This window comes from Pipistrellus hanaki, assembly GCF_964339955.1.
Source record: "Pipistrellus hanaki genome assembly, chromosome: 10".
In the NCBI taxonomy this organism is placed as follows: Eukaryota; Metazoa; Chordata; class Mammalia; order Chiroptera; family Vespertilionidae; genus Pipistrellus; species Pipistrellus hanaki.
In genome coordinates this window covers 18,263,118-18,278,443 of record NC_140512.1, presented here as the reverse complement: position 1 = coordinate 18,278,443, position 15,326 = coordinate 18,263,118, and the positions used below count along the sequence as shown (strand labels likewise).

General features: G+C 39.4%; 3 protein-coding genes across 5 annotated transcripts in view; 2 read left to right on the top strand and 1 right to left on the bottom strand.

Moving 5' to 3' along the window:
• FAM185A (family with sequence similarity 185 member A) overlaps nt 1-1,580 on the top strand; it is a 102,357-nt gene extending 100,777 nt beyond the window's left edge. For both annotated transcript variants that reach the window (XM_084897855.1, XM_084897854.1), the window contains one exon: nt 127-1,580. In XM_084897855.1, coding sequence (XP_084753981.1) covers nt 127-156 — 30 coding nt within the window. In that variant the 3' untranslated portion in view covers nt 157-1,580. The remainder of the gene's footprint in view (nt 1-126) is intronic.
• A 2,811-nt stretch (nt 1,581-4,391) lies between these two features.
• Nucleotides 4,392-13,689, bottom strand: LOC311629334 (F-box and leucine-rich repeat protein 13-like). Its single transcript, XM_084897305.1, has 2 exons — nt 11,242-13,689; nt 4,392-4,896 (listed from the first exon to the last, which is right to left on the bottom strand). The coding sequence occupies exons 1-2, from the start codon at nt 11,448-11,450 to the stop codon at nt 4,509-4,511; spliced, it is 597 nt and encodes a 198-aa protein (XP_084753431.1). The 5' UTR covers nt 11,451-13,689; the 3' UTR covers nt 4,392-4,508.
• Nucleotides 4,563-15,326, top strand: part of LRRC17 (leucine rich repeat containing 17) — a 28,752-nt gene continuing 17,988 nt past the window's right edge. The window contains exon 1 of one of the 2 annotated variants that reach the window (XM_084897838.1): nt 4,563-4,697. The gene's annotated coding sequence lies outside the window, so the exon portion shown is untranslated. The remainder of the gene's footprint in view (nt 4,698-15,326) is intronic. The other variant, XM_084897839.1, reaches the window with a different exon arrangement.

Here is a 15,326-nt window from a genome sequence, read left to right as displayed (position 1 = left end):
ACTAATACTGTGTATTATTTCTAGGTGGTTAATTTTTAGGTTACCTAATTTTTTTCCTCCTCTCTTTTCTCCCTCTCTCTCTCTCTCTCTCTCTCTCTCTCTCTCTCTCATTTACTCTAGAATAAGGAAAAAAAAGTACTACAAAACTCAAAGTGACAAGTATATGGCTAGAGGTCTGCAATGGGGAGCGAGAGAGGAGGCTGAAGGGGCGTGTCCTGTCTGAGGGCTGAATGTCAACAGAGGCTTCTCTGAGGAGGAGAAACTGAGCAGAGGATCACCTCAACCACAGCTTGTAATATTATGAAGGGGAAAAAAAAGATGACAAGCAGGTGCAGGTGCAGCGCTGGTATTTGTGAGGCAATTGGTCCCATTACTTAATGCATCCACAGCCTTTACCCAGTCCCGAAAGAATGCAAAACATTTCTAAAGTATATGTAATGGATTTTCCCTTTTCTTTGCAATTCCCCATCATCCATTTATTTACTTTTTCTAACAAGTATGGTGGAAATTCTTTCACAATATTGTATAAAGACATCTTTCCTTTTTGGAGCAGCTGTGACTACATTCCAGCTTTGCCCTTGACAGATTTCATGTATCCTAACTCCGAGTTCCAGAGTCCAGTGCGCAGCAGGCGTTCACAGGCCAGCAAAAAGCATTTAGCTGTGAGCCTCTACTCTCAAGTCTTTTTGTTTTATTAGGACCTTTTTCTCTTGGTCAGATATATTAATATGTGACTTCATAGTGCAAAATTTCCAACATTAAAAAAAAAAATGGATTTCCGTTTCCAAGGGGAGAACCCGAAAAATACGTGAATTGTCAGTTTTCCACCTCTGAAACCATTTTCACGCTGCCATATCAGGGCAGCTGGGCCTGAAAGAATACACTGTTCTCACACCCAGAGCTGAGGAGGCAGGCAGGGTCCTCAAAGGGCTGCCGTCCCTCGGAAGCAGTAACATCCAATGTCACCTTTTCTTTCTGAAGCTAGAGCAGCAGCCCTTTGAAAGATAGCCCTGGGTAAGGAGCCCATCTCTGCTCATTTTAAACGGTATGATTTTCCAGTGCCTGGAACAGTCTCATGCTTAGAGCTAAACCTCTGCTGAACTATTAAATGAACAAATGGAAACGGAAGAAGAATGAACAAAATAAACTAACCATTGTTTTTGTGTAATGACATGAAATACTAACTTCTCTGTGGCTTGAGACTCACGAATTAAGGAACAATCAGGAAAATAAATCTGTTGTTTACACATTCAGACCAAGCTCAAAAGCTGCTGAGGACAGGTAGGCGATGCAATTAAGTGGTAGCAGTCTAGGTCTCAGTGCGAGTGTACACATTACTGTGGAGAGGATGTCAAACGGGAACATGCTCCACTACAAGGGGGTGAGGCTGACTCAGCGCCAGCCATCGATGCCATATGGGAATGCAGGCCCAATTTTGCCAGTTCTTCCAGTGTTTTAAGAGAAGCCTGAAGTCTAGATTTTTATTATGAAGTCTAGATTTTTATTTTTATATTCACATCAGAAATGTTGGCTCAAAATTTAAAGACAGAGAGACGATGTCTGTGTGTTTTACATGCATACCTCGCCAGATAGTCACTGATTTGAAACTTCTCATTTCAACTTTTCTTTCTTTTTTTTTCTTTTTTAGGATATTATAGTTTATTAATTACCTTATTAACACACTTTTGTAATACTTTCACCCACATTTTTAGCTACACACCCTTTAGTGGCTTCTTTACATAACAACTTGATATTCTGTAATATTTTCTACATATGAAATTAAAAGATAATTGTCTTCCATCAGGGAAAAGTAATCAAAATTTAAAAAACGATATAGTATTGAAAGCTTCTTTCATCTTCACTCTTTATTAACAGTAACATCATGTAAAACTTTATCATGTCCAATTTGGGAATACCTCTATAAAGCTTCTTATATATGAACTTTAAGATTTCAGGTCATGTTAAATTTCCTTGTGCAGTAATATGTATATAACTACATTATATATAAGTATATATGGTTATAGAGACAATTTATTCTTATGGAGCATTTGGATTTTTTCTGTTCTGTTTATTTTTGTTTTCTATATTACACATATAAGTAAAATCATAAGGTATAAGTCTTTCTTTGACTTATTACACTCAGCACAATAGCCTCTAGGTCTATCCATGCTGTGGCAGATGTCAAGATTGCATCCTTTTTTATGGCTGAATCATATCCCATTGTATAGATGCACCACTTTTTCTTTATCCACTTATCTATTGGTGACCACTTAGGTCATTTACATATCTTGGCTATTGTAAAAAATGCTGCAATGAACATATGAGTATATATATATATATATATATATACACACACACACACACACACACACACACACACACACACACACACATATATATATATATATATATATATATATATATATATATATATATCTTTTCAATTAGTGTTTTTTGTTTCTTCGGATAAATACTCAAAGTGGAATTGCTGGATCCTTGTCTCTTGTTATAGATTTTGTTTTAAAGTCTACTTTGTCTTGTAAAAATATTGCTATCCCATCTTTTTTGTTTGTTTGTTTGTTTCCATTTTTATGAAATATCTTTCCCCATCTTTTTATTATTAGTCTGTGTGTCTTTCAATCCAAAGTGAGTCTCCTGTTGACAGTATATGCAAGGATCTTGTTTTGCTAGCCATTCAGCCTCCATGTGTCTTTTGACTGGAGTATTTAATCCCATTTGCATTTAAAGTAATTGTTGGTAGATACCGGTATGTATTTATTGCCAGTTTACCATTCATTTTTTATCTTTTTAAAATTTCTTCTTAAAGAAGACACTTTAATATTTCTTGTGGTGATGAATTCCTTCAGCTTTTTCTTGCCTGGGAAGCTGTCTGTCCTTCAGTTCTAAATGATAGCTTTGCTAGGTAGAGTATCTACTTTTCTATGTCTAAGAATGTTTGTGCTTAGCACTTGTGCAAGTGTACTTGTGTTTTGTATGAGTTGTGTGTTGTTTCCCCTCCTCTCCTTTCCCCTATGTCCTCCCCACTGCCTAGTAATTACCTCATGAAAACTGAGAAGAACAAGGAGATAAGTCACACTTATGTGGGGGATTTTTAAGCACACGGTGAGCTACTGGAAAATATCAGAGGATGTATATTTAGGGAAAAGAGTGATCAATGGACTATGTCATGCACATATGGGTATTCCTGAATTGGCAAATATTTTTCTCCAGGATTAAGCTATCTGTGTTTGCTAATGGACTCCCATATCAAAGTTAGGCTTCTATCTTCCTGAAGAGACTGGGAGATACCGGTGTAATCTCCCTTGGTGATTACATTTCAAAGCATGGCTCCCAGATACTAAAAAAAGACTGTCCTGGGTTGCAACACTGGCAAAAAAGCTTTTTAAGATATTTTCATCTCAAAGGGAACAGAAAAAGAATGTACAACTGTAAGTTTTCTAAAGTAAATAAATGCTCTAAGAAAAAGGAGGTTAGAGGCCAACACTCAGAGAGAAGCCTTTCAAAAGCTTAGTCAAGCTGGAGGCAAGACCATCCAGGTCATAAGAGCGATGGTAGATGTTATTCAGCAAGTTGCACATCATTGGATCCTTAAAAATGTAAATTCTAGATGTTTCAGACTTAGTTTAGAGTCCTCCTCTCTTTTCCTCTATGTCCTCCCCACTGCCTAGTAACCATGAAACTGAGAAATCTACCAACAGACGTCTATCAGAGTGCAACATGGGTCTTTTCATTTCTAAAAGGGCATCATAAATACGTGCTCCACAGCATTTGTGCAAGGACTAAGTCTGATATGTGTGAAGCACTCAACATTGGTGCCTTGCATATAGTAACAACTCAATAAATGGTAATTATCAATATTTCAGCCAGTTCTCATCTGTGCTATTGTAGTATCCTTCAATGAGCATACTATGATACTAATAGTAATAAAACACACAGAAAATAAGTTAAAAGAATTATGACTTATATCGATCAAAATAGAGCAGAAGAAACTATCAGTGACGCAGCACCTATTGCCAAAGTTCCGTGTCCCACCCTCCACAACCCCACCCTATTTTTCTGCCCACATTTCTTTAACCTGTTTTTTCATAGTTAAACACTTCCCCCTATAGATCTCAAATCTGCATGCTATACAGCCCAGGGACAGAATGCGATTCTAAAAATTACACTCCGTGTTGCATTTTCTTTCTTACACTCCCATCTGGAGCATGCTTGTTTACTCTTTGAAAGCCCATGCGGGAGCCAATTGACTTTTCAGAAAGTTCCCTGCAAATTCTCCCTCAAAAAAAGAGTGTTCCTTTGTTCGTAGCTTGGTAGCAATTTTTAAAATTTTTCAAGGTTTGGCCTCTGCTAAGAGTATCTACCAGGAGTGGTCTGTTTCATCATCCAATGAGCTCTGCCTGCTTGTGGATGTGACACCCCCGTGGAGGGACGCCAGGAGCCTATAGTAGCGGTCCTGGGGAAAATGTAAGCAGCTGTGGCCATGTAATTTAAAACCTCTGAGAAGCGTGCTGCAGCCCGTGCACAGCAGCGTCGGTGGAACATGGGGACTGCCTGCAGCCCGCTCTCCGGAGACCGTCCTTGCCTGCTGCGGGACAGGGAGGACTGAGAAGACAAACCTGGGTGCAGCCAGAAAGGTCCAGATAGATGAGCTTGTGGCATCCGTTCCCTAAACTCAGGTACCGTAAACCTTTGTCTGTGAATTTCCTGCAGTAAGCCAAGCTCAGGTTCTGTAGGTTGTGGAAGTGCCTGAAAAGACAGGGTGAGAGGAGAGGGGAAGGAAAGTTGACTATAGTCGTTTTCTCACATTTTTTATTTTTTTTTTTCCCTAAGCCACTGTGACAAAGAGAAGTAAAACTGTACGTGAGTCTTTTTCTCCTGGCAAACGTTCAACAGTTGAACCTTATGGTTCATGCTCTTCCTGTGAAGGAAAGGAGATTGCAGGAGCTAGATAAATGCCTAATTACATTTCAGATGAAAAGGAAGAGGTGCCTAGGTTTTGAAGAAAGCTGAGATTAAAAGCCTGGAGTGGTGGGGGCGGGGAGGCTTGTGCGTTCGCATTGTTTGGAAGTTGGCTTGTGTTTGAAAGCAAAGTTACTGAGTTTGCATTATTGTTGCATTGAGGTTTTATCTTTGAGGCTCCAAAGTAACGAGCAAAAATGTCTAGAAATACAAACCCTTTGTAAACATTTCAATGGCGATGAACTGTTACATGAGAGTGAAGATTTGGACAGAAAGGAGGCAAAGTTGAACACAACAGGCTCTTAAAATGGACATGATCAGCAAATGCTTTGAGAAATTAGATTTGGATGTGCATGATTTTGTAACACTTTCATAACTATAATTTTAAAAAGACTGATTGATATCCAGAGCTTAAAGATGGATTAAGAAGAGTCTACACATGAGTGGGCAGCCTATGAAAGGAATGAAAACTACATCAGAGACTGTCAATCTCACTGGAGTTGAAACCCATTCAATATGGCATTACCACAGTGACCAAAATGAGAGCTTCCAGGATAAAAAAAAAAAAAAAAAAAAAAAAAAAAAAGTAGGAGGAGGTAATTAGGATGAGCTATGCAAAAGCTCACAGTTTGAGGGCTCTCTGTGGACAGCTTTCCAGATCCTCTTTCTTCTGGCATTTTTTTTAAAGTACAAGAACTCCCACTACTGCCTGCTCTTGTAATGAAATTAACAACATGCTCTTGATTTGTGGTCTGCAACAGTTTAACAGCAAATGGGAAAGCACAGAGAACCAAAGCGAAAGAAAATGCCTCTTTATCCAGCAAAAGCCCACAAATGAATAATAGAGTTTACCTTCACCTAAATGGGAAATAGGATCTGCGAGCCCTGGCCGTTAATCAGATTTATTCCGATAATTTGAAAAACACATGTATATGATACAATGATTTCCATTCCATGGAGAATCATTTGGTTCAGAACACAGATTCTTCTCTGGTAATTGCTGTGCCTGTGAGATTCAACAGAACAGACGGGGATGCCTTCTGGATCCCCAGTGGCTGGGTGGGCAGGGCTGTGAAGGAAAAAGCTGCACTGACATCCCAAAGACACAGCCCCTCTCCTGGGTCCCTTCAGTTAGCTAAGAGCTAGGCCAAAGTTTTGGAAATGCTTTATTTTCCTCTCCCTGGAGTATGCCCTTGTGATTCAAATGAGTGAAGTACAATTTTTCTGGGGATGGGGGGGGATGGACATCATTTCTAACAACCCTTCAGCTCTCCAATTCAGAGAAAGGAGTAGAGAGGCAGACAGCAGGACACAATGGGAAATACACAAGGTTTTGGACTCTGACCAAATTGGATTCAAATCTCAGCTTTGACACTTATTGCAACTTCCCTAACCACTCAGATTGTTTCTGCAGTTGTTAAGTGGAGATTATATTAACTTTTTTTTTTTTTAACCCTAGCTGGTGCCTCCAGCTTTCCTGATGCTCAGTTTTCTCATCTTCAACAGGGATGTAATCCTACCTGCTCTTCCTCCTAGAGGTGTGACAGTTACATGAGGACATAGGTGTAATGGTATTATATTGAGGGTGATTTTTGATGATTATAAACAGCAGGAAGCCTGGCCGGCCTGGCTCAGTAGTTGAGTGTAGAGCAATGAACCAGGAGTTCATGGTTTGATTCCTGTCAGAGCATGTGCTCGGTTGTGAGTTCGATCCCCAGTGTGGGCGTGTAGGAGGCGGCCAATCAATGATTTTCTCTCAGCATTGATGTTTCTGTCTCTCTCCCTCTCCCTTCCTCTCTGAAATCAATACAAATATTTTATATATATATATATATATATATATATATATATATATATATATATATATATATATTTTCAATCTGGAATATATATATATCATTCAATCTGGTTTCATATATATACATACATATATACATATATGTATGTATATATGTGTGTGTATGTGTGTGTATATATATATATATATATATATATATATATATATATATATATGTGTGTGTGTGTGTGTGTGTGTGTGTGTGTGAAACCAGTAGGGATATATGGTAGAGACTTTAAAAATATATATTGCTATTATTGCTACTATCTCAAATACACATTAATTGTTCCTGTGAGGCTTGTTCTATCTTCTTCCATTTAATGGAGTACTCAGTTGACAAAAGTGATACATGAAACTGATTCACATTGCATCTACATCCTCATTTTGGTCATGGTGGTAATGCCATATTTAATCGTTTTCAACTCCAGTGAGATTGACAATCTCTGATTTCATTTTTATTCCTCTCACGTGCTGCCCACTCATTTGCAGATTATTCTTCTCATCCCATTTTTCAGCTATGTATATCAGTTAATCTTTTTTTAAAAAAACTATAGTAGTAAAACTGTTTCTTACAAAATCATGAGTATTCAAATGTATTTAAATCTGATCCAAGCCTACTGTTTAATTTCTTAAAGTCAATGTGATCAGTTATCAAAAACAAAAACAAAAATGGGAATTGAACAGGAGTTCTTAACATTTTTGTGTGTCAGATAGCATTCAGATCTATGGATCCTTCGTCAGCATAATGTTACTGATGCATAAAATAAAATACTTAAGATTACAAAAGCAGCCAATCATATTGATAGTCATTATCAAAATATTTTTATATGATCTAAAAGAGGTCTACCATGATTTTGAAGTAGTGGCACGTGCCAATGTTATTTTGAAATATTTGTAACATGAATAAAAATAATAAAATGCTTGTGGTGCAAATGGTTGAAAGGGTCCCACATTTTACCTACATTTCCATTAGAGATTAGTGAAAATAGAGGGAGGTTTTCCCACATCAAAATTCAAGGAACTTCTGAATTCTATCCCTGGTCCCCATGGGGGATCCACTGGCAAAAGAGGTTTTCATTAGAGGAAATGACTCCCAGATTGAAAGTCGCTAGCTGGCACTCTTCAACCTCATGGGGACCATTGGTTTGAAAGCAAAATTCAGGAATCTTGAGTGGCCTGTAGGCCTTTCTAGGGATTTATAGGGCCACAGATGTCAAACTGCTGAGGAAAAGTATCAGTTGACAATAAAACTGTACTTGGCAAATTTTATGCAATACTGCTACTTTTTATTTTGAATCTTGGCAAAGAAACCCTTACATGAGGAAGATCTGGTTCATGATTTTCCCAACCCAGAAACAATTTTATTATCCTAATTATGCTTTGAGGCAGTGTTTGCAGTTAGTGTTTATCTTTTCCTAATTATTTGGTAACTAAAAGTTTCTAATGTAAGGGGAGGTTTCTGTTTGTTATTTACTTTTCTACTGTTATGATAGTCTTTAGGAAACCACAATTCTTATAGAAACTACAGAGATAATTTTTTCCTCCATTCTTCTGGCTTTTTTACTTCAAAGAATTGAGACTTTCTGTGTTAGATCTCCAATACTTGAGGCAGTTACTACTGGAAAGAATATAAAATCACTATGTATTTTACCAAAAAATTCTCTTAAAAAATCACCAAGACAAGGCCCACTTTGTAAAATTCACATGTGGATTCTTTTGAGTTGAGTGTGTGGGCTCTTTAGTTTCCCAAAGGCCATTTCGCATGATAGAATCCCTACAGAAAAGCCAATTGCAGTGATTTGACCTCCTGTCTTGAGGACGTCCAGTCCAGGCCACAGCTTCCTCTCTCTGCTCCACTCTGATGGGCACTGGTGAGACTAGACAGCATGAGAATGTCTGCCAATAAGAAGTTTCCAAGCCAACCGAAGGATCGATTCATCTATACGAAAAATAATGAGCTACCACACCACTATCACATATAATGCTCCATAATATTTTAATGACCACTCTTTGCCTAGCATGCTCACACATAGTAGTTCACCAATATATGATGAATACATGAATGAATGTTGCTATTAGAATTCAGTGGAAGGAGAAACCACGGAGACTTCTGGTAGATGGGGTGACTTGAGGCACAAAGGCTGTGGGTTAGCATAGATAAGAAGAAAGGCATTCCAGCTGTAGAGAAAGAAAAGCATGTAGCCATCAGATGACCAGAGTGAGGCACTTGCCTTGGGAAACCTGGGCAGATAAGTTTGATCAGATAATGTTAAAGGAACAGGGAAGAGACAAGACTTCAAGCAGGTCAAAGACATGATCAGACTATGGTTCCAGGGGATACTTCTTGCAGCATAAGGCAAAGCCAGCTGAAGAAAGGAAAAAGAGACCAGGGACTGACCCCTCAGGATGCTGTGCCAGATGAGGTGCTGAGAGTGCCACCTAGGTTGTGGAAATGGGAATAAAAGAAAAAGGTTTCGTTCAGGAAACATTTAGAAGCAAAAAATGTCCTGGAATGGGCATGAGCTGTGGCTAGCCCTCATTTTCAACTTTAGAAAACTGAACAAGTCCCCAACCAAGAGAGGAAAAATATTCAATTAAAAACCTGGCAAATCAATGTTACCAAGAAGGGCAAACAGATTACATCTTTCTTCTGGCAAAGGATTTCTTTGGGGGGGAATTGCTAAAGGCACTGAAGAGAGAATGACAGCAGCAACAAACAACATTTCTCTGGTTATTTAAAGAACACGTTCGCATACCCAAGCATGTTTGAAACAATGAAAAACAAAGCAAAAATAGAGAATCATTATGAAATATATTTTCATAATAGATAAGGAAGTTAGTGTCCATTTTTTCAGATGACAAAACACACACACACACACACACACACACACACACACACATCAGTATTTAGTAGCATTTATCCTAAATGTTCTTTAAATAGCAAAAACTGAAAGTTAAAATCACAACAAAATTCTCATTTGGGGGCCTATTTTTCTATCGGTTGCCACACACACATTCACTCATGCCCATGTATGCATACACTATACATCTTAATATGGAATGTCTAAAAAAGAGTAGCGAGTGATGTTTTGTAAGATTAGAGAAAGTGATAGAACTCCAGCTCACAAGAGAAGAGCCCATTGGGTATTGCTTCCCAACTCCACGCTCAGTGACGTCATGTTGGTAGCTTAACACCAGCCATGGTGGAAGTATTTGCACCTCAGAAATCAGTAACTTCCACCAATCAGAACATCCCTTTTCCCTGTACCCTGGACAGTTATCAAACGTTTACCAAAATATTGCTATCCTTGCAACACACTGTGAGAGACATCAAGAATGCAGTATGCTCGCTACGCTCTCTGTATAGGAAATGTATTCAGAGATAAAAATGGGAGAGAAGAGGACAGCTTTGAAGGACAAGGATAAAAATTTGATCTAGCCGAGCCAGTGTGGCTCAATGGTTGAGCATCAACCTATGAACCAGGAGGTCATGGTTCGATTCCTGGTCAGGGCATATGCCCAGGTTGGCGGGTTCGATTCCCCAGTGTGGGACATGCAGGAGGAAGCTGATCAATGATTCTCTCTCACATTGATGTTTCTATCTCTCTCTCCCTCTCCCTTTTTCTCTGAAATCAATAAAAATATATATTTTAAAAATTTGATCTTAATATAAAAGGGGATTCTTAAGATAAAACTGGAATAAATCCAATAGATTTAAAAAGAAAAATACCTTCCTTGGATGAGAAAAGAGCTGTTTTAATGTTCAGATTTACTATGTTTCAGGAAAATTAATTGAAAGAACACAATTAAACTTGGAAAATACTTTTAATATCTCAGAGAAAAGAAATTTCTTGTATCTTAGCAGGAAAAAAAAAATAGGTTACCAACAAAAAAATCAGGCTGGCTTTAGACTTCTCTGTAACCAGAAATATCAAGATTACGGAACAACATTTCACAGATATAAAAGATGTATAGCACACGACTTACAAATAATAGTAAAATCCGCAATACTCCCTGTTGTAAATTCCTCGTAGCTAATCAATTCTCACACAAGGGTTTTGTTGACTTTTGCCAAACTCATTAATGTACTTCCTGGAGGTGGTAGATGTTCCAAGAGGTAACCAGAGCATGGCAACGGGGAGTCTGGGACGCGGGGCTGAAAGCACGAGGTATCCTATTGTAGAGCAGTCCCAGCTTCAATGCCCAGGAAGGGGGACCAGAAAGAGACAGCGGAGCCTAACTCAAACTAAGGCAGAGGACCTGGGCCCACCAAGCAAGGAGAAGATAGTCCTGCTATCAGAAGAGGGGTGCCGCAGTATTGGGGTGTTGGTAAAAGGAGCACTGCCTTTGGGGAATGCTAGAGCAAGCCCAAGCCTAAAGGAGCGTCATTCTTCTCAGTGCAATACAAACAAAAGAAGCATTACCTGGGTAGGAGCCGCATGGTCCGGTTGGTGATAGATGTGTTGGACAGGTTGAGATACAGGATCCCAGGACAACACTCAGAGATGTATTTCATTGTTTCGTCCTGCATGAACGGAGAGAAGAGCCTTATCAAAACCTCATAGGCTGTGCTATCCTCTCTATCCTCTCTCTCCCTGCTCCAAAAAGTACTATATGCGTGTGGTCTCTTCATATTCTTTGGTATTAGTAGTAAATCAGATTTAATAGAAGTATTGATTTTGCTCGAAGCTCCACTACTTCCCCTTTTTCTGGAAATAAAGCTCCATTTCGTCACAATGACACGACATTAAAATGTGAATTCTCACAAGTTCAACTCTCTGACAGGTAATTTGACCTCAACTGTTCAAGGGTGAAACACTCCTGACTCTTCAGATGCATGAAAGCGATTAAAAAATGGATCGATTACCGAAATTATCATACAGGAATCGTAAATGCTCTTAACTGGACTTTATCAAAAGTGAGCCGATGTTTACACATCTATATTTATTTATAGATGTATGTGTATGCGAGTGTGTGTGTAATTAAGTTTCTATGGTTCTGTTCCTGAATATATTAAGACAGCTAAACAGGTTTTCACCAAATGTATGGCAAGTTTGAGGTGGCCTAAAGTAGAATATAGGCTACATGAAATTCAGAGTTGGGAGTACTGTCGGAGAGGACCTCAAAGATTCTAGCAACTCTCCCCCAGAGAACTGAACCTGAAGTATGAGACAATGGGATGACTGTGACCTGAGAGAGACAGAAAACAAACAGTGATTTCGAGCATGAGTCCTAGATGGACATTTACAAGACGGGATGAACTGCAAGCTTGATTGCAATGGAGCTGCTTCTTGTAGGGTAACTACTTATAAACACGCTAGAATGAGTAGCAGCGGGTTTTTATTTATTTAATGATGGTTGGTGAGTCTCCCCAGGAACACAGAAACGGTCAGCTAGTTTTAAATATTTATGGTACATTTGGTTCTAGAAAGAATAGGAAGAGGTAAATTGTCACTTGGCTAGGGGATGCGGTCTGGGGAAGAGCCCTGCGTGGCCAACACGGTCACCCCGAACATCACTACGGATTGCAAAAGTTTATTTTCAGTTGGGTCATCAATGTTTAACATTCTATTAATCCTAGCTATTTCCTGGAGTCGTGGATATTAAAGTAATAAAATCCTGCAGGTTGGGCTCCTATCACTTGGGACAGGAACTGGTTGGTTTACAGGGCCAGCAAACCACACTGTAAAGAGGACCCCGGTTGTAAAACTGTGGTTCTGCTATAGGAAAGGCTCTCCGCGCCAATGCCGCAGGCATGCAAGGGCAGAGCTTTCCATAAGCGTTAGACTCTTGCCACTGCTTTCGAGCTGTCAGCAGTTTTCTAGAAACCCTACCACCAAAATGTAGGATTTGGAGTTATGTGGAAATTACAGTATAGTTTTCCCAGAAGCAATGGAGAGAACAACCATACTGTGCGGCATTGTTTGCAGTTCATACAAACAAAATCTGTCTTCAAAAAATATTCACGATACCCATCAGATATCAAAGTGATTGTGGACCTTTTGGAAGACTCTGTCAACAATGCAGCTGGGGCAAGAGGAGGTTAGAAAGCTGGTTCATGCGCCATTAGGGAGGCAGCCACCGAGAAGATGAGAATTTGGGGACCAGGAAAAGGAAGATGGAGTATGCTTTATGTATCAGAGGACTCTGCTATTCCCTGTGATAGGAGGAGGCAAACCATCTCTGCATTTTTCTGTTTGGAAAAAACGCAAATGAATCCTATTCTCAATATTTAAAATAAGTTTAAGTTCAAACCCCAAATGTTAGAACATATAAATGTAAGAACTGTTTGAGTGTCTACATTGCAGAATGGTTTATGAACTTGTCCACAATGCACTTAAACACTTCTGAAGGTAATATATTTTAAGGCAAGCTCCTTAGAAATGAAAGCTTTTTGAATGAAAGGTACTCAACTCCTTAAATGTAAACTGGTATCCCATTCTATCTCAAAGGGAAAGTCCCTGTATATTATTAGACTCCAAAATTGGAACATATTTTGATGTTCACAAATTCAATATAGGTGGCATTGTTTTGACTTTACTATTAGAAAGCCAAATTTAAAGACTATGATCAGTTAAGTGCAGAACCGAACGTCCCTGAAGGCAAGAACTAAAACTTGATTCATTTTTAAATCCCTATAACATCAAAAATAAATAACAAATTCCCTATATGTCTTTATATAAATAGAGATAAATACAGGGTTTCCCAGAAAAACGTATACAAACTTTAACAGCTGATAGCTCAATTTTAAAGATGAAATATATTTTAATAAACTCTGCCTTTATAATTATTCAAAGTATATCCATATTGTGTATCCATATTTTGGGACACCCTATATATCGTTAACATAGTGGATACTAAAAATATCCACAGAAAGCTCAGAGGGAAGGCAGGGGTGAGTGGTGTGGGTGGGAGGTGATCAACCAAAGAACTTGTATGCATATATGCATAACCTAAAGACACAGAACAATAATGTGGTGAAGGTCTGGGGCAGGTTAGAAGGGGTCAATGGGAGAGAACATCTGTAATACTTTCATCAATAAAGAGAAATTAAAAATATATCAACAGGAAGAATGAAGTAGAGTAGAAAGTTAACAGAAAGGATGATGGTGAGACTAGGGAGCAGCAAGGAGGAGCCAACTCATGACGTCTCTTCACCTCTGCCAAGAGGCGTGGATCCATCCTGGAGCTGGTGCTTAATGAGGGCAACACACAATCAGGCCCCTCATTCTAGTCCTTCCTGTCACCTCAGGAACTTGCTCCATTCGTTGCTTCAAGTGAGTCTCCTCCAGCTTCTATAAACCTAACACAGGTTTCCTCGCCTCTACGTTCTTCTGCCACTCCCTTAGTCACTTTTCTGGAACAATAGGTTTATACCTAACGCTCATTTTCTCACCTCTTGTCCACTTTTCAGCTCACTACAATTAGATTTCTGCCCCACTATTCCATGGAAACTGTTCTAGCAAAAGCCACCAGTCACTCTCTGTTTTCAAATCTAGGAGGCCCTGCTAACTTGGTGACTTCCTTCTGGAACTTCGCTCTCTTGCCTTTTGTGATACCTCTCTATTCTCAACCTATTTTTCTATTCCTTCTCAAGAGCCTTCACTGTTTCTTCTCTGACTGCCCCTAAAAGTAAACATTCCCCATAATTCAATACCAAGTCCTCTTCTCATCCATGCACTCTCTCCCTCTCCCTCCCCCTCTTCTTTTTCCTCTTCCTATCCCTCTTCTTCTCCCTATCCCTCTCTTTCTCCCTCTCCCTTCCTTTTTCCTTCTCTATCTCCCTCTCTAGGTTGATCTTATTTATTTTTGAAATGTTAGTTATAACATATATCAATGTCAACGCAAGATGAAAGCTCAAGTTTCAACAGTAGGTTTACAGTTGTTGATGTGGAAAATTATAATAATTAATAAATAATAATACAAGAATACACTCTGTGCTTCATGTACTCACAACTGTAAACCTACTTCTGCCCCACTCTGTATTATAGAGTATTTCCTATGCTCTGTGCTCTGAGCTATGACTATCCCAAAAAATGAGACACATCTCCTGCCTTTGAGCCTGTTGGGCTAGTGGAGGAGGCAGAACCACTGTGATGAGGGTTACATAGGACTGTTACGAGGGCTACCCAGAGGAGCAGCAGCAAACTCCTCCCTGGGAGTCTGTGATGTCTTGGGAAAGGCGGTGGGGTCCAGAGTAAGCCTTGAAGCCTGCCAAGGAGGATAGCAGCACCTGAGGACTGAGGAAAAGAGCATTCCAACCGAAGAGCACAGCTTGAGCAAAGGTGAAACAGTGAGAAGCAGCCTGGCGAGCCAGCAAAGAAAGCAACACTGCTTATGGTCGCTGAAACCATGTGTGTGCAGGGTTTGGAGCGAGATGAGGCTGGAAAGGGAGGCAGAGGCAAGGCCTCAGAGGGTCTCCAAGGAACAGTAATTTTAAAGAGCTTTGACTTTATCCAATAATGTAAATGGTGAGTATGTGTGTAAATGATGGAAACTGGAAAGGAAA

Coding starts and splice junctions, on each gene's coding strand:
- LOC311629334 (XM_084897305.1), bottom strand. CDS start 11,450: ATGAAGAGACCACACGCATATAGTACTTTTTGGAGCAGGGAGAGAGAG. Junction 4,897..11,241: donor ACCATGCGGCTCCTACCCAG/GTAATGCTTCTT, acceptor AACGTTTGCCAG/GAGAAAAAGACTCACGTACA.